Source organism: Strix aluco, chromosome W, assembly GCF_031877795.1.
Source record: "Strix aluco isolate bStrAlu1 chromosome W, bStrAlu1.hap1, whole genome shotgun sequence".
NCBI lineage: Eukaryota > Metazoa > Chordata > Aves > Strigiformes > Strigidae > Strix > Strix aluco.
This window is the reverse complement of record NC_133970.1, coordinates 5,077,417-5,100,270: the sequence shown is the minus strand read 5'-3', so window position 1 is coordinate 5,100,270 and position 22,854 is coordinate 5,077,417. Positions and strand designations below refer to the sequence as shown.

General features: G+C 43.9%; 1 protein-coding gene across 6 annotated transcripts in view; it reads left to right on the top strand.

Annotated features, from left to right (window-relative positions):
- The window catches only part of LOC141917554 (ubiquitin-associated protein 1-like), an 84,722-nt gene that overhangs the window by 19,162 nt on the left and 42,706 nt on the right, over positions 1 to 22,854 (top strand). For 4 of the 6 annotated variants that reach the window (XM_074810814.1, XM_074810816.1, XM_074810817.1 and 1 more), the window contains exon 2: positions 13,112 to 13,152. In XM_074810814.1, the coding sequence (XP_074666915.1) occupies positions 13,119 to 13,152 (34 nt within the window). In that variant the 5' untranslated portion in view covers positions 13,112 to 13,118. Of the gene's footprint in view, positions 1 to 325; positions 469 to 6,942; positions 7,026 to 13,111; positions 13,153 to 22,854 lie in introns of those variants that run through there. The other 2 variants (XM_074810813.1, XM_074810815.1) reach the window with 2 other exon arrangements.

Here is a 22,854-nt window from a genome sequence, read left to right as displayed (position 1 = left end):
CCCTCCACCCAGTTGTCAGTGTAATCCCTACTCTGCATTTGGTTCAATGTAGGATGAACTACATGTACTTATATCCCATGAAATGAAGACGTGTAATTAGATTTGTTTTAACCAGTGGCCACTGAAAATTGAATGGAAACTCCATAGCAGTGTTTGCTTCAAGGAGGGTCTGGTTTGTTCTTGTTGATCTTAAAATAGAACAAGAACCTTAATGTACCTTATCTCCTGGATTGCAGTAGATATACTTAAAACCTTTTTTTTTTTCTCCTGTTAAGACTAGTGGAAGTGATGCTTTTTCTTTTTTTTTTTTTTCTTTTCCCTGCAGGGGATGTAGTTGCAACATGTCAAATCTAGTTTTATGATGACTTTATCCAAAGACCTGTTATTGGTGGCTCAACATCATTGTGCTTTATGAAAGGGGAGTACCTCCATGCAGCTGACTGCTCATTGTTTGAAGAACTGTTAGAGGTACAAAGCAGAAGCAGTTGCTGCAGATTGGTGGGTGGTGTCATCTATTTAGAGACTTCAGTAAATGAAAACGGAATCTGTTTTATACTGTAGTAAACTTCTGTGATCAGCTTTCTACTGTCAGTCTCTGTAAGAGATCTCAATTGCATAGCAATAAATGAACACTTACATAGGTGGGAAGCTTTGATATGAGAATCTTAACTTTTGTTTTATCTTGGCAACAGGCACTGTCTATTTCTATTTTTGTTGTATGAGGCTATATACAGAATCATGATGTTGGTTATAGCCTTTCACTTGCACTGAAACAAGTAATTATAGTAAAAACTTAAACACGCTGTCTAAATCTGGAATACCTGTGATGCATTAGAAATCAATCACTTGAATCAAACTGCTTTTCACTATTTCTCAGTGTAAAATCAGTAGTAGTTCATGAATGTAATATAGGTAGCAAAAAAAACCCAAACCCCCTTCTTTTTAAAGGTGGGGTTTGGTTTTTTTTTTTGGTCTTTTTTTGTAGTTTTCAGAGTGAATGGATGCATCCTCAGTTCTGTGTACTTAGACTACACAATGTGTATTAGCAGGCAAAATGGAAATTGCAAGATCGGGTCTCTTCTCCGAAAATCATAAAAGTGCTGATTTGATTATGGTTGATAACTTGAGGCGTTTTGGTTTCCTCTGACCCATTATAAGTACATTTCTCATTTATCTGAATCTTAGGTGGGAGTTACTTCAGAGAATTCATGCAGTCTGGATAATTAAAAAACACCCCAACTTCCTGGCAGCTCTTCCTGAGTCATTCTTGGTAGTAATTTTTTTTTCTCATCTGTTGATGAGACCGTCCCTATGGTATTGCTTGACTGCACAAAGTCATGCTTCTCTGAGTTCTCCTTGTTGTCTGGCAGCACAGCTAAGTAGTCATTCAGGTTTAAGTGGTGACGTTTCAGGTGGACTGTCTTGGTCATCTCTATGCTGTCCCTTCAAGCCTTTCCAGCTTGTCATCTATCTCTCTTTGTGCCAGCTGTTTCTGTCATCAGTTTTGTCTTGTTACTTCTCTATTTCTGCATCTTTGTGTTGGTTTTTTGTTGTTGTAGTTGTTTCCCTGTCCCCCCATCCCCTTCTATCATCAATCTGAGGTCCTCTGCCCTCATCCTGGCCTCTGCTATACTGTGTTCCTCTGGCTAGCTGGTTTTAAGTATGTTGCCCACTGAGAGTGTTAAGTGAAAAATGAACAGACAAGAACGGAAGAGCTCACGTCAGGTTACTTCAGTGGTTGCTGACGTTAAAGTTGCTTATAACTTTTAGGTGCTTGTAGATCAGACCCATATCTTTTCTTCAGAGGGTTACCCAGAACCAAGAATGACGGAATGGGGCTGAGAAGGGCTTGTAGGTGGCTGTAAGAAAACCTTGTTGTACTATGCAACTAACTTGTTTCTCTAGCCTAGGAAAGGTGTTGGAAAAGCTTACGTGCAGTAGAGTATGTTCTTTGTCAATTTAAAATGCGCAGTTGTGCTGGTTTTGGCTGGGATAGAGTTAGTTTTCTTCATAGTAGCTAATATGGGACTACATTTTGGATTTGTGCTGAAAACAGCATTGATAACTCAGAGATGTTTTCGTTACTGCCGAGCAGTGCTTACACAGAGTCAAGGCCTTTTCTGCTTCTCACACCACCCCACCAGCAAGGAGGTTGGGGGTGCACAAGAAGTTGGGAGGGGACACAGCTGGGACAGCTGAGCCCAACTGACCAAAGGGATATCCCATACCATCTGGAGTCATGCTCAGCATATAAAGCTGGAGGGAGAAGGAAGGGGGAGACATTTGGAGTGATGGCATTTGTCTTCCCAAGTAACCATTACACATGATGGAGCCCTGCTTTCCTGGAGATGGCTGAACACCTGCCTGCCAATGGGAAGTGGTGAATGAATTCCTTGTTTTGCTTTGCTTGCACACGTAGCTTTTGCTTTACCCATTAAACTGTCTTTATCTCAACCCACGAGTTTTCTCGCTTTTACTCTTCTGATATACTCCTCCATCCCACTGCAGGGGGAGTGAGCAAGCAGCTATATGGTGCTTAGTTGCTGGCTGGGGTTAAACCATGACAGCAGTAAAGCATCAGACCAAAATTTGTGCCCCTATGCGCCTTTCCCACAGATGCCCTTCAGCATCCTGCTCTCGAGTCTGGAGATCAAAGGCAACAGTGATAGGGCTGCAGTTGTCCATTAGCTGGTTTGGAGTAAGGCTTTGTGAGCAAGTCCTTTACGTTTCTAAAAGAGCAGTAACAAAGGTAAGCAAGCCTTTACTCCACAGTGCAACGGCTTTGACTAAGCAAATACAATTCAGGCCCAGAAGCATAGTAGTAACATCACTAACCTTCTAATAGGCTGCAAATATTTTTTTTTTTTTTTTTTCCAGCCAGCAGGACAGAGCAACAGCAAGATGCTTGTAACAGTGGTCCCTGAATAGCCTATCAAATCTGATTAGTCAGAAGGCACTATTTTAATTAAATCCTCTTTGGAAAGGAGGTGATGAAATGTGGCTGGCAGCCTGTTCTAGTGTTACTGTGTGCAGTGCTTAACAATTCTATTTGCTGACAGTGCCTTTTGCAGTAACAGTATTTTAATAAGTGCATGCTTACAGTGCATCAGGAAGAGCTAGTGTGATATAAACTCAAATGCTACCTGAATCTAAAGTGTGACTGTCTCTCTGGAAATGGTGCATTTCATGCTTAGCTTGCTATTGATGTGCCTTAGCTAGTTCTGTAGTTAAAATAAGGTGTTGCATATGGCAGAGGAATCATTTTTCCCACTGTACCTTGAAGTTAATGCAGGTACCTGGTCTGCACTAGGATTTTACTAGAGGATTGCCAACAAAAGCAAGATACTTATTGCTTATGTGGGGTATTTTGACACTGACGACACATCCAAGGGTTTGTGCAGTGATTCGTGGAAATAAACTCTACAACTCAGAGAGAGTTATACAACAGGTATGTTTACTCCAGCGCCGGGTGCAAGGGGATTTCTCCACAAAGCTTGCACACCCCCAGCACATTTTACCAAAAACTTATCGAGTGTGGATATACATATTCATTGGATTACATAACACAAACATACATATGCATGAGTAAGGCTGGGTTAGTTCTAGAGGCTGGTGTCAGCAGTTTATGTTCTCTTTGCGTCTGCGCATTGCCTCCTGGGGGGCGTCTTCAGGGGGCTTTGGGAGGAAGGCTCGTAGTCTTTCTCACCTTGTTTTCTTCCCCGGAGCATGCGCAGATTCTCTTGGCCAATTTCTTGAATAACAAGAGTGGTTCCCACTGGTTTATCACTTCTTCCTTATCTAAAAGCACGAGTATATCAGTTTCTACCACCTATATATGGCTATCTATCCACTACAAAGACTAAACTAGTTAGAACCCATCTGCTTCCCAAGGACATGTCTCTTATTTTTGCCGAACATAGTAATTCTTGGTAAGTTTCCACAGAAAACTGCTTTGTTTTGAACACAGCAGTCCTTGGTAAGCTTCCACAGAACAGTCAGGGCAAGCAGGATTATTAAGCAATATTCAGAAATCATTATAAGTTGCTGTAAGTTGCTATAAGTAAATAAGTTGCAAGGTAGGTGATCATTTCCTTGTATCAATTCCCCCCTTCTCTTTTTCCTAAGCAAATTCTTTTGCTATATCAAAGCAGGTATTTGAGTACATATCTAACAATTGATCTTACCTAGAATTAGGGAGATATTTTGTATTAATGTATAGTCCCATGTACTTATGATCCCTCCCCATAGCTTGATCATGTCAATAATTAACGTCAATCCTTTTGTTGGATTCGGAGCCTCAGGGGTCCAGTCGATTTTGATTCCCATTGCTGTTTCGGGGCTCCTTTAACTTGAGTGTGATGTATCCACGATGATCGTTCTTTAATCTTGATGGCTGTATGTGAAGTTAGTAGCACCTGAAACAGACCTTCCCATTTTGGTTCTAGAGGTGAATCTGAAAAAGATCTGATATATACATGTCCTGGTTTAACCAGGATAGGGTTAAGTTTCCCCAGCAGTGGGGGGGAGCTCTAGCCGGGTTATTCAGATACCATGTGGAAGTCACATCCTGGCAGGTCACATTTTCCTGGCCCGGGAGCGCGGTGCACTCATGGTTTTGTACATCGTGCTTCTCACTGCTGTATTTGGTAGCTATTTTGCCCTGTTCATTGCTATCACTATTACTGTTATTGTTATTGTTGTTGTTGGTTGTGTTGCTGTTGCACTGTTGTATTAAACCTTTCCTTATCTCAGTCTTGGGGCTTTGTATTTTCACTCCCTTTGTGGGGGAGGGGTAGCGGCCGCGTGGTCTCAGACCCCAGCAGGGGCTAAACCACCACAATACATAATCACCAGGTTCAATGTTGTGTACAGGCCCGTCCAGACCTCGAGCCCTGGTCCCTAGGACCAATTTCTCTATTTCTCGCAGCTGCTTTTGTAGGCTTATAACATAATCTGTTAGTATTTCATCTCCAACCTGGGTTGATATTCCTGCCTGTATCGTATAAGGTCTCCCATATACTATTTCAAAAGGACGTAATCCCTCCTTAGTTCTGGGTTTCGTTCTGATGCTTAGAAGGCCTAAGGGCAATGCTTGGGGCCAGGACAATCCAGCTTCCTGGCCTAGTTTTACTATTTGTTGTTTAATTAAATGATTCATTTTTTTCTACTTGACCACTTGCTTGTGGATTATATGGGGTATGTAATTGATAATCTATTTCTAAAAGTTTACTGCTGGACAATTTTTGCCACAAAATGTGATCCCCGACCTGATGATATTGTTGCTGGAACCCCAAACCTTGGTATTATTTCTCATAACAATACCCTAGTTACTTCTCTGGCTTTATTAATTCAGCAAGGGAATGCTTCTGGCCGCCTGGAAAAGGTATCTGTCAGGACCGAAAGGTACCGAAACTCCGCTTTTCTTGGGAGTTCAGAAAAATCAATCTGTCATTGTTGTCCTGGGTAATTTCCTTTCCCTATCTGCCCGGGTTGGGCCTTTGGTCCTGTTTTAGGATTATTGTGTAAACAGATTTCACATTGCTGTGTCACCTGTTTGGTGGTGGTATATAGATTTTGGGCAACTATATGTTGATTTAGATACTTATATAAGGCCTCTACCACCCCCCCCACCACCCCCCCCCCAGTGGGATTTTCTATGTTCTGTCATCACTATAGCCCATAATAATGCAGATGGTACTGTTATTTTACCTTGAGGAGTCTTTGCCCACCTGTCCTCTTCTCTGCTTTCCCCTAGATCTTCAATAAGTTTTTGATCCTCCCTAGAATATTGAGGTTTACAATAAACTTGTATTTTACCATCTGGAACCAAAGACTGCACTTCTACTTCACCTTCCTCAGCCACTCTTTTGGCCTCACGATCTGCCATAGCGTTGCCAAGTTCATGGGTGGAACTTCCTCTCTGGTGAGCCTTACAACGCATTATAGCCACCTTTTCAGGTAGCTGCACTGCTTCCAGGAGTTGGAGGATTTCTTTGGCATGCTTTATATGGTTTCCCTGTACAGACAGGAGTCCTCTCTCTTTCCACACTGCCCCATGGGCATGGACCACTCCGAAAGCATATTTAGAGTCCGTCCATATATTAATTTTCATACCCTTGGCCATCTCCAGTGCCCATGTTAGAGCTATTATTTCTGCCGTTTGTGCTGAGGTATTTGGAGGAAGGGCTTTAGATTCTATTACCTGATCTTTGGTGGTCACCGCGTATCCTGCCTTGCAGATACCTTGTCGAACAAAACTGCTCCCATCTGTATACCAGGATTCATCAGCGTCCTCTAATGGCTCCTCCTTGAGGTCTGGCCGGCTGGAATAAACTGCTACAATCGTTTCCAGGCAGTCGTGTGTCACTGGTTCTCCTGTGTTTCCACTGAGGAAAGAAGCTGGGTTGACAATATTAGTAACTTCTATTTCTATATCATCCTGTTCCACTAGGAGGGCTTGGTATTTCAGGTACCTTTGGGGTGAAAGCCAGTGTCCTCCTTTCATGTCTAGTACTGCAGACACTGTGTGGGATACTAGTACTGTGATTTTTCTGGCCCAATGTGAATTTTCATGTTTCTTGGATATTTAAAACTATTGCTGCTACTGCCCTCAGGCAATTAGGCCATCCCTTGCTTACTTCATCAAGTTGTTTAGAGAAGTATGCCACTGCCCTTCTATCTGGTCCCAAATTTTGGGCCAGGACCCCTAGGGCTGTTCCCTGTTTCTCATGGGAGGATAACCAGAAAGGCTTTGTGATGTCTGGTAAACCCAAAGCAGGGGCATCCATCACCTTATTTTTTTTTAGCTGACAGAATGCTCTGTTCGCCTCTCCATTCTAAGTGAGGGTTTTAATAGTTCATCAAGGGGTTTTACCATGAGTCCGTAGTTATATATTCACAGGCGACACCATCCGGTCATTCGTAGGAGTGGAGCTCTTTAGCTGTCTGTGGCAGAGGGGTCTGACAGATGGCCTCCTTCCTTGCAGTTCTAGGGTCCGTTGACCAGGTGTGACCTCGTATCCCAGGTAGGTTACTTGCTGCTGAGATACTGGAGCTTTCTGTGGAGAGACTCGATAGCGATTAAGTCCCCAAAAATTTGATAAACTAATAGTCCATGTTATGCACATTTCTTTAGTCTCTGTGGCTATTAATAAATCATCTACATACTGCAGAATTTCCCTGATTCCATGCGGTCGCTCCCATTGCTCCAGATCTTTAGCTAGTTGGTTTCCAAAAAGAGTGGGGCTATTTTTAAACCCCTGGGGTAGCACAGTCCATGTTAATTGCATCTTCCTTCCGGACTCTGGGTTTTCCCATTCAAATGCAAACAATAGCTGACTTTCAGAGCTCAAAGGCAAGTAAAAGAAGGCGTCTTTTAGGTCCAGTACGGTAAACCGAGCCAATTCTGGTACTAATCTAATTAATAGTGTATATGGGTTTGCTACAACAGGATGCAGATCTCCTCCTCTCTTATTGCTATAAGCTCTCCATGCTCTGTCCAACAAGGTCTCCAAATTCCTACTCTCTGGCAGTTTCAGCTTCTGCAGCTTCTTTTGAATGTCACATGCTGGTTGCCCTATAAATAATGACACTAACTGTTGTGTTCCCACCTCTGATCCTGGATCTAAGGGTGTGTCGCCTCACGGTATCCCGCAGCTTCTCCAGGAATTCTGATGGAGTATCTTTAGGTCCCTGCGTATAGGGCCGCACAGTTAATGGCTTTCGGTACAGCCCGCTCCATGCCGCTTACAATCCAATCTCTATATGCATTTAGCAATCTCATATGGGCTCCTCTGTTGGGGTCCCAATGTGGGTCCTGTAAGGGGAAGTGATCTTTTATATCTTCCCCTGTAATTTTGAGGTGATCAGTAGCCAGATCCTGGGCTGGTTTTAATATTGTTTTTCGGTTTCTGTCATGTGATCCAATAATAATTGTATGTCACTCCAATCCGGATCATGTTGTTTTATTAGAAACTGAAAATGCTTGGTCACCCCAACAGAGTCGCTTCGATACCCCTTCGCTGCACTTTTCCAAGTTTCGAGATCAAAGGAAGTGAACAGCACTTTTATTCTGACAGGGCCCCCCCATCCGGCCCTACGGCCTCTCTCAGAGCAGCCGGCACCACCGCTCGCTTCACCCGTCCCCGTCGCTGTGAGGCGGGGAGCCTGGCTCTGGCTCCTCCGAACTTTCACTCTCCTCCTGCCGGCTTCCTACCAGTGGTTTATAGTACTCTGGTAAATCCTTTATTTCGGCCCCTTTCTCTTTCCCTTCCTTCTTATTTTCTTTTTCCGGTGCCAGCACTAGTGGATCTCGTGGGGGTGCCAGGCCACAGTCTGTTTGATATTCAGGATGGTCTCGGAGGGTGAAAACCATGTCTGCATAGGAGACTTCATCCCTCCTTAAAACAGCATCACTTGTAGCAGGGTGTTATAATTCAAGGACCCATTAAGGGGCCATTTTTCCCCTCATCCAATTTATATAGGGGCAATATACTGATTGCAATATTTTATTAGTGTCTTTTTGTTCACACTTGCGCCTGGAGGTCCCCCTATCTTCTTCCAGCGTTTTAAAATACAGCCTAGGGGACTCTTTGACTATTCCCCCACTCTGGCCGCTGCCCATCTCGTCTACTTTACCTTAAAACACTACCCAAGTAAGCTGACAATACCCCCTCAGGCAGATGGTACAAGGGTGCACTCTCCCCACAGAGTATGCACCTAAATTCAAGACAACAATTAACACAGAATTACTGCCTCCCGCTAGAGGAGATATCTCACCTATGACACTTCAAACACTGAGCCCGAACAAACAGGCAGCCCCAGTGACCCAGCGGGCGGGCACTAGGGCGCTCTGTCCTAAGGAATGTTCACTGGTCCTGCACTACCCCCCCACTGGTACAGAGTCTGCCCTGCGCTTCGTTCCTCTCCGGCCGCTTCCCTCGCGGGATAACGGAACTGCGGGTCAGAGAACTCCGCACTCCGCAGCTGCAGCTGGGCTGCGCCTCACACCCGCAGAACAGTCACACACCCACACAAAGGGGCCCTTACACTTATTACTCCCACAACATCAAATGACAAATACTACAAACATCAAAACACCAATTACAACAATTGCTAAATCAGAAAAGTCATAAATCAAAGCCAAAAGCATAAATCATATACCATGAGCCGTTTGCCATTCATCATTTACCACAAATCCACACCTGATCGATATCGACTAAGTTATTATAAATGGTACCAGATTTTACATTTGATGGTAACACGGCAATGCCACACTACTCCCGTACCCCCGTCCTAGGAGTACCCAAGTTGACCTAGGGTTCCAATGTGGTCAGAGTGTCGAAACCACCCTGCCAGCCACGGGCCCACCACCACTTGGGGACTCGAACCCCACCCCCAGGGGCGAGCACAAAGGCTCTTTACCTCGCGTAGGACGTCTCCTCACGACTTACAGGTCTCCCCCTTCTCCAACCTACCTGATCCGCCGATAGGTGGTCCTTGTCTGCCCCTGCTGAGATCGGGAGAGCGAGGGAGGTTCTCCGAGAAAGAAACCTCAGGGCGCGCCTAGAACTTCCCCCTCTCAGCTGGTCCTGCAGCCGGACAGAGAGGGTCCCATCTGGGCTGCCAGATTGATTCACGGAAACAGACTCTACAACTCGAATAGAGTTATACCGCAGGTATGTTTACTCCGGCCAGGGTGCAAGGGGATTTCTCCACAAAGCTTGCACACCAACAGCACATTTTACCAAAAACTTATCAAGTGTGGATATACATATTCATTGGATTACATAACACAAACATACATATGCATGAGTAAGGCTGGGTTAGTTCTAGAGGCTGGTGTCAGCAGTTTATGTTCTCTTTGCACCTGCGCATTGCCTCCTGGGGGGCGTCTTTGGGGGGGGCTTTGGGAGGAAGGCTCGTAGTCTTTCTCACCTTGTACTTTTCCCCGGAGCATGCGCAGATTCTCTTGGCCAATTTCTTGAATAACAAGAGTGGCTCCCACTGGTTTATCACTTCTTCCTTATCTAAAAGCACGAGTATATCAGTTTCTACCACCTATATATGGCTATCTATCCACTACAAAGACTAAACTTGTTAGAACCCATCTGCTTCCCAAGGACATGTCTCTTATTTTTGCTGAACATTGTAGTTCTTGATTTCTCTACCTCCTCCCTTTTCAGTAATAACAAATAATTTCAGTAATAACAAATGAAGTTGACATCTGTGTGAGCTGACACAGGCAGGACACAGGAACAACCACAAAACCATGGATGAAATGCAAAGAGTAAATTTATTTTCATTACCTTGCGACCTGGGGGATCTCTGCAGCAGCACCCAGGCAGAGGCACATAAGCAGGGACACAGTGATGCCTGCTAGCTGATGCCTGCAAGCAGTTGGTGCTAATAGCTGTAAGGGGCCTCAGGCAAGAATGCACCTAAGGACATAATTTTTGCAAATGTGATGGGTACATCCCAGGGAGGGGAGGGCAGAGAAACCAACAGACACCTGTGGGAGCCAAAGATAAGAAAGCTGAGAAACTTTACAGACAGAGCAATGAGCCAAGACGAGACCTTATGTGAAAAACCCCTCAGAGTTCATGGAAAGGACACTAAGAGACACCTCTTCAACAACCACTAGGGACCACCACAGACCACCAAAACCCCCATGGAAGCCCCTCAGAGACCCTTCCCCAGAATTTAGTACGCTTGTGCAATGTATTAACATATGCATTAGATCCTCTGGAAAGAGGTGTGTACTTCTTGGGAAATACATGAATATTCATTTCTTTTACTGTATATAATAAGTGTGCCTTTGTCTTTCGGCATGCATGTTAGGTGGAATGATCCCCTGTGCATCCAGTGCTGCAATAAAGAATGCCTGCCTGCTAAAACTTCAAACTAAGTCTTAGGGGGTTCTTTTGAGACTGAATTTACAGTAACAGCAGGCACCCCAGAGCTTGGTCCTTGCTAGTCAGGAAAAGGAGAAGAAAGAAAAGATCTCAAACCTGCTGCTTTTACGTGTATATATTAGGGATTTTCACAGGCGTACTCTTCCACTGTGCTTTGATCTTTCCCACAGGAGGGCAGGAGTCTCAAGGGTGTTTGATAAGTTGCCTCTGAGTATCGCAGGCCTATGTTATCTAAACGCAGACATTCTACCCATCAAGCGCACATAGCTAAACAACAATTAGTGTGATATATGTGGTTTTCAGCTCGCCAGCTGCAAGTCACTTGAGTGTGTTTACAATTCTCCTTGCCAATCTTGTGTTGTATTCCCACAACATCTTAATTGCTACTCTCATACAGAGGAATTAGCAATGTAGCAGCTTTTCTGACAGCCTGATCCAGGTCTGAAAGGTGCAGCTGATTTCATGTGTTGTAGTCTGCAGTCTGGTCTCCTCCTCTGCGGCACTGGGACTAATAAAGTCCATTCATCTCTAGGAGTTGATACACAACTTTACCGGGTGGTCTTGTGGCTTTGCCCTTGACAACCTTCCTGAGATGGCAGGCTCAGTACTGTTTCACTTCCTTTTTCTTCAATCTTTGAAGCCACAATGTTTTGTTCCCTTCTGAGAAGCAGTTGCTGGCTAGTGACAAAACCAGTTATCTGGCTTAGTGGAGTGGTTTTGGATATAATGCCAATGTTGAGAGAGATGGTGAGATGTGCTGAGAAGAACCTGACAAATGTCAGGCAGAGTGACATACAGCTTTTATTTACAAGGTATGCCTGGAATTGCCCAGTATGACTCACTTCCCCATAGCCTAGCATCTGCTTGCTGTGTTTCATGAAGTCTGGTTGCACCTGGGTAATCTCCTTTGTACAGCTTTGGCTTTAGCTGTGTGTTGAATTCCTGTTTGCCAGTAGGGTTGGTTCACCTATTGATTTCAACATAATGTTGAAAGGGGTCCTTTGCACAGCAAAAGGTACTTTCCTAAAGTACTTGAAACTGGCTCTTCCTGACCCCAGTCTCAGCAGCTGCCAGGAGGAATAGCTAAACTGTGTCATCCTCACCTTATGACACCTTTCCTTTAAGGTAACACTTGCAGCTGGAATCTGCAATGGAAACTGAGGCAAAGAGTAAGATCTCAATTGGGGAATGATGGGTGTGAATGTTAGTTCTGTTCCAAGTTGTGCTTTGAGCACTGTCTGCTGCTGGTGGGGGTGTACCAGATAACTTAATGTTTTTGAAGAATTATCGGGCATTTCAGTCTATGAGTTGGAGGAGTTTGGAAAGAAAGGGCAACTCTGATTCTTTGCTGTGTATAATGTCAAAGGAGGACTTAAATTCAGTTATTCAAAGAATTATGCTGTGGTGTCTTAAGAAAGATTTTGTGATGTACTTCTAATCTAGCAAAAGAACCAGTTATGTTATTGAACACACCTGGAGCAGGGTTTTAGCTAACAGCTAATTCTATCTTAAAAACAGGTCTTTTCTCAAGACAGGCCTGCTCTGTGTTAAAAGCTGGCTAGGCACTTCAGTGTTTAACATCTTGGCCATTTAGGATTTGCATCCAAATTTTAAAAGCTGTTAGTAAACTTATGTGGGCAGTGGATGAGGACTGTTGTTAGCATTGTTTTCCTGTGTGTATCTGAAAATATCTTCCTAATGGTACCATTTATTGTATACCTGTATTATTATCTTTGCATTACTCAGTGTGTCTAGACAAGTGCCATGGTGGCTAACTGACTGTGTACCCAATATGATAGTATCCATTTTTAGAGCAACAGGGATTAAATTGAAGAGGATCAGTGTGGTATTTCCAGTAGGAAGGGCTATTAATGCCAGGGAAGGCAGGGTGTGCTCCGTGGGACTGGGACAGAGCAGCCTCTGAGCACTGTGATCTGCCTTCCTGATCAACCTGGATTGTTCTTGGCTCTGTTTTTTCTTCTTCATTTTGTCATTTAGATTGTCAGGCCCTGGGCTAAGTTATTTGCTTGATCAGTTCTGAGAGCTATAAAATAAGTTTGCTTATCTATCTTGGGAACAGGATAAACAAGTGTCTGCAACATGTCCCATAATCTAGAGATAAGACGCTGTAGAACTACATAGGCTTATGCTGTGCTACATGTATAAAGTTGTTAAAGCTGTTTTAAAATGTTTTTCAGGTTCTAAATGGCTTCTAAGAAGTTGGGATCTGACTCTCATGGTAAGTGATATTTGGCATCCCTGTCTCTTCAATAGGATGAATCCTACTATTGCTGCTGACTAATGTCCCAGCCTAGACAGTCCATAGAGATTAATCTGTTTAGCCTCTGAGTAGTTATTTTGTTAGGAATGAAGTGCTTTGACTTCCTTCTTGCATAGTTGCTGATGCTGTGCCTGTTCTCTGGTTAAACTGAAATTCAGCCTGTGACTGTTCCCCACTCCTTCATGGCAGAATAATACCTTCCCCTTCCCCCACTTCCCCCTTCAAAATCAAAGCTGAACTGCAGTTATGATACTGATCTGATGTTTGCTGAAGTGGACACTAGATCTGTAGTTCCTTTCTATGGAAGTCACGTGAGAAGTTGGATTGAAAGTGAAGCTTTTAATATATCATTGAACTATGCTTGCTTTTTGCTCAGCAGTGATTTTTTTTTTTTCCTAAATTGGACTAATCTGGTTCAGTAGGCAAGTGAAGAAGAGAATATCTTCTACGTTTGAGATGTGTAATGTCATGCAGATGATTGATATCATAAAAATTATTTGCCTCTATATGTGCTTATCTTTTAGAAAAAGAGGTGTAATTTGGGAGGATAAATATTTCTGTGGAACATTAAAGTTCAGTTTGTTGTATGTAATGTAGCTTCTTCAAATCAGTAATCATTCAAGGCAGTACTGGGAGGTTCATGAGAAATTTCTAACGTGATTTTTCATGCTATAGAAACTTTTGGTTTTGGAAACTCAGCCTTGATCTTCCTGGATAATCTTTCAGATAAGAGGGTCCTTGGGAATTAAATTTTTCCTTGAGCTTTTTATTCAGTCTTGCAAGTGTAAAGTTGAAGTACAGAATAAGAAATACCTCATTTAAATACATGGATTAAGGATTAATAAAAATGGCCTATCAAAACTTAATTTTTAGATGGTCTCCTTTGCTGTAGTGTTTTGCTGAATGACTGGATACCAAGTAAAAATGGACTCCAAATTAAATGTAAAAATAAATATAGTTTATTATGTACAATATAATAAAAGAGAATAGCATACAATATAATAAGAGGAAACAGTACTAGCCAGCGATGCATCAATTCATTACTGCAAAGCATTACAGTGATTAAGAAAAGGATACATCTCCAATTACCACCTTAATAACATCATCTGGGCCCACACTTCAGCTGGGAAGCCCCATCGCAGCCGGTGCCAGAAGCCTTTCGGTAACTGGGAAGGTCCTATGCGGTATGTCCACCCATAGGTGAGGCTTCTGACCCAGTCCCGGAGCTTCCCTGCCTTTATACTCGGTAACAAACAACTCGCATACCTAGCGTATGTAAGCTCTTAAATTTGTGCCAAATGCAGGCGTGCACTGTCTCATCATTCGTAAGGTCCGCACACGCCCGGGATGTTGGCCAGACATCCCAGCGCGGTCGAGTTACTGTCACGACACAGCTGCACACAATATATTATTGTCCGGATGGTCCCGCTCGCATCCTATCTGTCCTGGGCAGAAGGCCCAGGACAAATACCATCTGTTGAATGCAATTTATATTTGTCCTTGATCTCACTGCTCAAGTCAAGCAGTTACTAATTATATACTTGATTGGAGGCTTTTTCATAAGCAGTGATCAATCATTGCTCAATAAATTTCTGCTACATGTGGCCCAGTGATCCTACTGCAAGACAATTAATTTCTTTATTAGGTGGCTGCCAGCTCTTCAGCAGTTGTTTTCTTGTATCTATGAACACTCTGAACTGCTTGTCTTTTGAGTCTGTTTTTATTTTTCTCTTCTGCTTCCTAAACCAGACTAGCAAAGACACTGCTCAGAGCTAGAATTCAACCTGTCTTAAATAGTTCTCAAAACAGTACAGTGTGGTGGAACATGCTTCTGGCTTCAAAATAACAAAATCAAAACCAAGGGTGCTGTAAGCTGGCTAGTTGTCTACCCTTTTGTGTACCCTCTGTTTCTAATGACACCAGCGACACTGTCACGGTACTGTTTCTGAGGAGTAGTAGAGCAACTTCCTTGGCTTATTATGCCTTAAGAAATCAGCAGGGCAATTTTTTCAGTTTTCTCCAGGGTTGTTAAGAATTTATCACACCAAATGAATTTTGGCTTACTGTAAAGCATCTAGCCTAACGGCTACCTTTGGCTCAGTGTCTCTGGCAGGCTGATGAAATTGGTCAACATAATTGATGCATCTCTTGTACTTATTGTTGAGCTGCTTATTGGAGGTTAGAGGACTGTTGTTGAACCACAGAATGGTTGAGGTTGGAAGGGACCTCTGGAGATCATCATGTCCAAGCCCCCTGCTCAAGCAGAGCTGCCTAGAGCAGATTGCTCAGGACCATGTTCAGATGGAGGTGAAGATGGGAACATAAGGTATGGATGGAGAGGAAGGAACTCTTTTCCTGTCTTGAAGGGTATTCTTAGCATACACCTATAACTATGTCTAAGCATGTAACTTCAGATGCTCTCCTGTTATTTGAATAATTGGAAGTTCAAGCTTAAGTTGTAGTAATTAGTAGCATCTAGAAATACAGCTCTCATCTGTTGTGAAAAAGGTGTGGGTTATACCAAGTGCTGTATGTTAATATTGCTGTTGTATTGTGACTGTCACTATACAAATTGAAAGCTTTTCACTCCAATTTCTGAAAATTACATAAGTGTGGTTTGACCACAAAAACTAAGTTCCACTTGGTTTCAAAACTGTTCCCCATTCATAACTGGTAACTGGTTTATCTGAAATGTTTCCATTTTGCTACCAAACTGGAGGACACTTCTATGACTTGGCCAGTGATTTCTGCATTACACTGAAGCGGAGAGAGATCTTACTCTCATAGTAGATCCTTGGGCCAGGAATATATAGTACATGGTGTCAGAGATCAGACTGACAAGTACAGTTTTGCCAGGGCTATTCTCAGAACTTTCTCAGTATGCTTTTAACTGCTAAAAGGATGAAGTGGCTAACAGCTATGTTAAATAACAGTTTAAAAAAACCTTTAATTGCTTCATTTGAACATGTGACTACTGAAAGTGGCTTGCGTAATACTTTCTATACGTAGGTTTTGCTTATTGCTTTAGAATTTGCCTTTTAAAACAATTTGCACCCTTACCCATCAGTGTTTTCAGGCAGAAGGGTCATCTGTTTACAAAAACAAAAGTATTCTTGGCTTTCTGGATCAGGTTTTAACTTCACTAGACTAGTATTGTTCTGATTGGGCTGGAACAAAGTGCATTAATGTTTTGTTTCAGAAAGACTTTTTACCATCAAATGTCCTAAAAACACTTAGTGTGTTTCTTAATGTGTGCTTGCAGTTTTTGTAGCAGAGTCGTATTCAAGATGAAGTTATAGCAATGGTCATTATTAAAAAAATTAATATACTGGGAAGAAACTAGAAGGTTTTTATTCCTTAGTCTAGCTGCTAAAGTTAAACTGGCAGCTGTCAGTGCAGCCCATCAAGTCTAGGTGTGTTTAGGTTTTTTTACTGTACCACAGAACAAAGGGTGTTGCTATGTAAATACCACAATGTGTGCTTGTACCCTCTGTGACTAATATCTATTTTAAGCAAACAAGAAGGCTGTGCAAGGGGAGGTGTCTACCATTTACTGTGTCAGTAGGTCTAATAAGACAAGTATTTGCACATTGAGCAATTTGGGCTGTGAGATCTGTGCAGAGAGGTAATCCTACTTTGCTTGGATCATCCTGCTTAGAGCAGGACTTGTGCCAGTGGGACTAAGCAGGGCATAGTAGCAGCAGTCACGCTGGCCCCTCAGCAGTCAGGAGATCTGGTTGTCTCAGATAACCTAGCCATGATGTACCACTCTCAGTGTAAAGGCTGCCACAGTTGCTGTCTGCATAAGCAAACACTTTGGCATATCCAGGTTCTCAAATTGCCAGCTCAAATACTATTTGGATGCTGTGTTGCAAATAATGGTGTTGGTGGCCAGTGAGGTGCCAGCTGGATGCTGTGCTGTGTAATGCTTGAAAATATGTGCTTCTCAGTAAGGATCAGTGAAAATGCTATTATATTCTGCCTGGAGCACTTTTTCATCCTGGTGGTGCAGGTGGGATGTAGGTTATTCAGCCTGACGGTTTCAAAACTGGAGGAAATACCACCTGTGTCCTAACAGGACTCTGGGACCAGCCAGTGTGGTGCATAGTATGAGAGTCCAAGTGATGAAAGCACATAAACATTTAACTCAAAATTAACAGGATGATCCTGTTTTCGAAAGCTGCTTATCCTTTTGGAGCCTGTGACTGCCTTGTTGTAGATGAGTCAACAGTGAAGGAACACAAACAGTACTTAAACTGTCATCTGGTATGAAAATGGGTCAGATAAAAATGGCAAGTCACAGCTCACTGAGCAAGAGGTTAGTCACTGAACATCTTAATGTTGCCACTAATGCTTTGAGTATCATGGATCCAAAAAGACAAAGTTACAAATGAGTGCTTCAGATTGTTATACACAGCCAGAAACCTTGCCTGTAATTCCAAAAGCTTAGACCAGTGATCCAAGAAACCCCTTTCAGTTAATCGAGAAACTGAGCACAATTTATATTGTGTGTTTTCTAATATGTCTTCACAGCAGCTCAAGGAAAACAAACCTATAGTCTGGCTTCTTGGAGGTGGTTGAGCTCTAAGTGATTCTGCCTCATGAGTTTGTGGGATGCCTGAAGAAAGAGTTTCATCCTAAAATACTTTTTAAATACCACCTATAAGTGATAGATATAAAGGACAGATGGAGAACCATGACATAAGTCTGAGGCCTCTCATTGGAGTGGTCACAAATTGGATAATTGATTAAGTTAGATTGCCTTGTTACAAAAATCAGAATTGTTATGCTAAATAGTCTTAAGCTATTTCACTGTGTTTTGGTGTCGTGGTTTAACCCCATCCAGCAACTAAGCACCATGCAGCTGCTCACTCACTCCTCCCCACTCCCAGTGGGAGGGGGAGGAGAATCAAAAAAGTAAAACTTGCAGGTTGAGATAAGAACAGTTTAATAACTAAAATAAAATATAATAATAACAATAATACTAATAAAACATAATAATATTAATGAAAATAAATATAAAAAAAAGAAGGAGAAATAAAACCCAAGAAAAGACAAGTGATGTACAGTGCACTTGCTCACCACCTGCTGACCGATGCTTGAGCAGTGATCCGCCCCTCCTGGCCAGCTCCCCCCTGTTGATATACTTAGCATGACATTCTATGGTATGGAATATTCCATTGGCCATTTTGGGTCTGTTGCTCTGACTGTGCTCCCTCCCAGCTTCTTGTGCACCTGCACACTAGCAGGATATGGGAAGTTGAAAAGTCCTTGTCATGAAGTTCAACAATGCCAGGTGCAAGGTCCTGCACATGGGTCGGGGCAATCCCATGCATAAATACAGACTGGGCAATGAGTAGATTGAGAGCAGCCCTGTGGAGAAGGACTTGGGGGTATTAGTGAATGGAAAACTGACTATGAGCCAGCAATGTGCACTCGCAGCCCAGAAAGCCAACTGTATCCTGGGATGCATCAAGAGAAGTGTGGCCAGCAGGTCGAGGGAGGCAATTGTCCCCCTTTACTCTGCTCTTGTGAGACCCCACCTACAGTACTGTGTCCAGCTCTGGGGCCCCCAACATGGACCTGCTCAAGCGGGTCCAGAGGAGACCACAAAGATGATGAGGGCGCTGGAGCACCTCCCCTGTGAGGACAGTCTGAGAGAGTTGGGGTTGCTCAGCCTAGAGAAGAAGGCTCTGGGGAGACCTTATACCAGCCTATATATCAAGAAACAGGAAAAGGGATGGTGATTAATCAGAATATATTGGAAAACATGGAACCTGAGCATAACGTAAATGGTATAGAATAATGGGTGGATACTGTCCTGGTTTTGGCTGGGATAGAGTTAATTTTTCTTCTCAGTACCTAGAATAGTGCTGTGTTTTGGATTCAGTATGGGATTTGGTATGAGAAGAATGTTGATAATACACTGATGTTTTCAGTTATTGCTAAGAAACATAGAATCATAGAATGGTTTGGGTTGGAAGGGACCTTAACAATCATCTAGATCCAACCCCTCTGCCATGGGAAGGGACACCTTCCACTAGACCAGGTTGCTCAAAGCCCCGTCCAACCTGGCCTTGAACCCTTCCAGGGAGGGGGCAGCCACAACTTCTCTGGGCAACCTGTGCCAATGTCTTACCACCCTCACAGGAAAGAATGTCTTCCTTATAGCTAATCTAAGTCTACCCTCTTTCAGTTTTAAACCGTTACCCCTCATCCTATTATTATACTCCCTGATAAAGTCCCTCCTCACATTTCCTGTAGGCCCCCTTTAAGTCATGGGCCCAGTGAGCCATAAATTGTTCCCCTTATATTGTCAGTCCAGATCCACTTGAGCCACCTGAATCTTAGCAGCTTGATCCACCTGTTGGTTATTTAGATGTTCTTCAGTGGCCCAACTCTTGGGTACATGAGCATCTACGTGATGTACTTTCACAACCAGGTTCTCTACCCGAGCAGCAATATCTTGCCATAATTCAGCAGCCCAGATGGGTTTGCCTCTGTGATGCCAGTTGCTCCGTTTCCACTGCTGTAACCACCCCCACAGCACATTTGCCACCATCCATGAGTCAGTGTAGAGGTAGAGCACTGGACACTTTTCTCGCTCAGCAATATCTAAGGCCAACTGGATGGCTTTCACCTCTGCGAACTGAGTCGATTCACCTTCTCCTTTAGCAGCTTCTGTGACCCATCGTGTGGGGCTCCAAACAGCTGCCTTCCACCTTCGATGTTTCCTCACAATGTGACAGGACCCATCAACAAACAGGGCATATCGCTTCTCATTATCTGGTAGTTTATTATATGGTGGGGCCTCTTCAGCATGCGTCACCTCTTCCTCTGGTGCCATTCCAAAATCTTTGCCTTCTGGCCAATTTGTGTTCACTTCCAATATTCCTGGGCAGCTGTGGCTCCCTATTTGAGACCGCTGTGTGATCAGTGTGACCCACTTACTCCATGTGGCATCAGTTGCATGGTGTGTAGAGGGGACCCTCTTTCTGAACATCCACCCAGCACCGGCAGTTGGGTTGCCAGGAAAAGCTGTGCTTCAGTACCAACCACTTCTGAAGCAGCTCGAACCCCTTCATATGTTGCCAATATCTCTTTTTCAGTTGGAGTATAATGGGCTTCAGATACTCTATATCCCTGACTCCAAAACCACAGGGGTTGACCTTAAGTCTCCCCTGGTGTTCTCTGCCAGAGACTCCAGGTAGGGCCATTCTCCCCAGATGTGGTGTAGAGCACATTTTTAACATCTTGTCCTGCCTGGACTGGCCCAAGGGGTACAGCATGAATTATTTCTTGTTTAATTTGTTAAAAAGCTTGTCATTGCTCAGGGCCCTATATGAAAATCCTTCTTCCAAGTCACTTGATAGAGAGGGTTTACTATCTGACTGTAATCTAGAATATGCATTCTCCAGAAACCCAGAATGTCTAAGAAAGCTTGTGTTCTGTTTTCATTAGTCAGTGGGGACATAACTTATTTTATTAATCACCTCCATTGGAATCTGATGACATCTATCTTGCCATTTTATTCCTAAAAACTGGATCTCCTGTGCAGGTCCCTTGACCCTACTTTGTTTTATGGCAAAACTAGCTTTCAGAACAATTTGGATTATTTTCTTTCATTTCTCAAAAACTAATTCTGCTGTATTACCCCATACGATGTCATCAATGTACTGCAGGTGTTCTAGGGCTTGCCCCTGTTCCAGTGCAGTCTGGATCAGTCTATGGCAAATGGTGGGGCTGTGTTTCCACCACTGGGGCAGTCGATTCCAGGTGTATTGGATGCCCTTGCAGGTGTGTGGTGGTTTGACCTTGGCTAAATGCCAGGTACCCACCAAGTCGCTCTATCACTTCCCCCCCTCCCCCTTTTTTTCTCAACAGGGCAAAGAGGGGAAAGAAAATAAGATAAGAAAAAAACAAAAGCAGTTTTAATATAAGCAAAGCGAAGCAAAGGTCCACGTGCAGAAGCAAAAGAAAAAAAAAAAACACAAACATTTCTTCTCTGCTTCCCATGAACAGGCGATGTCGGGCCTTCTCAGGAAGCAGGGCTCCAATACGCGTAGTGGTTGCCTCGGAGGACCAAGGGTGACCCCACCCCTTTCCTCCTTTCTCCCAGCTTTATACTGAGCAGACGTCATATGGTCTGGAATATCCCTTTGGTCAGTTCGGGTCAGCTGTCCTGGTTGTGTCCCCTCCCAAGATCTTGCCCACCCCGTCCCACTGTGGGGGGAAAATGTCGGAAAGAGCCTTGGTGCTGTGTAAGCACTACTCAGCAGTAGCCACAACACCAGTGTGCTATCAACACCCTGCCAGCTCCCAACATAAAACACAGCACCATGAGGGCTGCTACAGGGGAAAACCAATTCCGGCTCAGCCAGACCCAGTACAGTCTCCACCCCTTATTCCATACCATTTACGTCATGCCCAGGTCCCACAAAACACTCATTTATTCATTCCGTAAGCTTTCTTCACTCCTCCAGATATTCAGTGGCTTGGCTCCCATCTGTCAAGATGGATGTTCAGGACAGGAGCAGTATGTTTGACTGTTGGACTCCAGCACCGGCTAGGTTTGGGTCATCATCGCACGTATCTGGTTCACTCTTCGTCGTTCCTACTTCCTCCATCACTTCCTGCAACATACAACTCAGCCCACAGACTATTTCCCCCCCAAGGTTAAATCTCCTTGAGGCACACACTGAGTAGCCCCATTCTCCCGCGTTACCCACCAAGTACATCCGGGTCCCTGAGCAAAAACAATCCCACGAGTGGGTTTGCCTTTTCCCAAGGGAGGAGCAATCCACACTGCCTTCCCCAGCCATTTCCCCGTGTGTACTACAGGGACCTTATCTCCTCCCACAGTATGAAGGGGTTTTGTTTGGGCAGGACCAGGACGGTTAACAGATCCTCTGGTGTTAATTAGCCAAGTGGCTTCTGCTAAATTTATATCCCAGTGCTTCCGTCCCCCATTGTCCAATGCTCTCAACACAGTCTTCAACAGTCCATTGTATCTTTCAATCTTTCCAGACGCTTGTGGGTAATAAGGGATGTGATACACCCACTCAATGCCGTGTTTCTTTGCCCAGGAGTTTATGAGATTATTTCGAAAATGGGTCCCATTGTCTGATTCGATTCTTTCAGGAGTACCATGTCCCCATAAAATTTGCCTTTCAAGACCTAAGATGGTATTTCGGGCAGTGGCATGATTTACAGGGTACGTCTCAAGCCAACCAGTAGTTGCTTCCACCATGGTGAGTATGTAGCACTTGCCTTGGCGTGTTCGTGGCAATGGTCCAATATAGTCCATTTGCCAGGCCTCACCCTATCGAAAACTCAGCCATCGCCCTCTGTTCCAGGGAGACTTTACTCGTGTGGCTCGCTTGATTGCAGCACATGTTTCACATTCATGAGTGACCTGTGAGATGGCCTCCATGGTCAGGTCCACCCCTCGATCACGAGCCCATCTGTACGTTGCATCTCTCCCGAGATGCCCGGATGTTTCATGGGCCCATCGAGCTACAAATAGCTCACCCTTGCGCTCCCAGTCCAGGTCCAGCTGAGCTACTTCAATTTTAGCAGCCTTGTCTACTTGCTCATTGTTTTGGTGTTCTTCGGTGGCACGGCTTTTGGGCACGTGGGCAGCTACATGACGTACCTTTA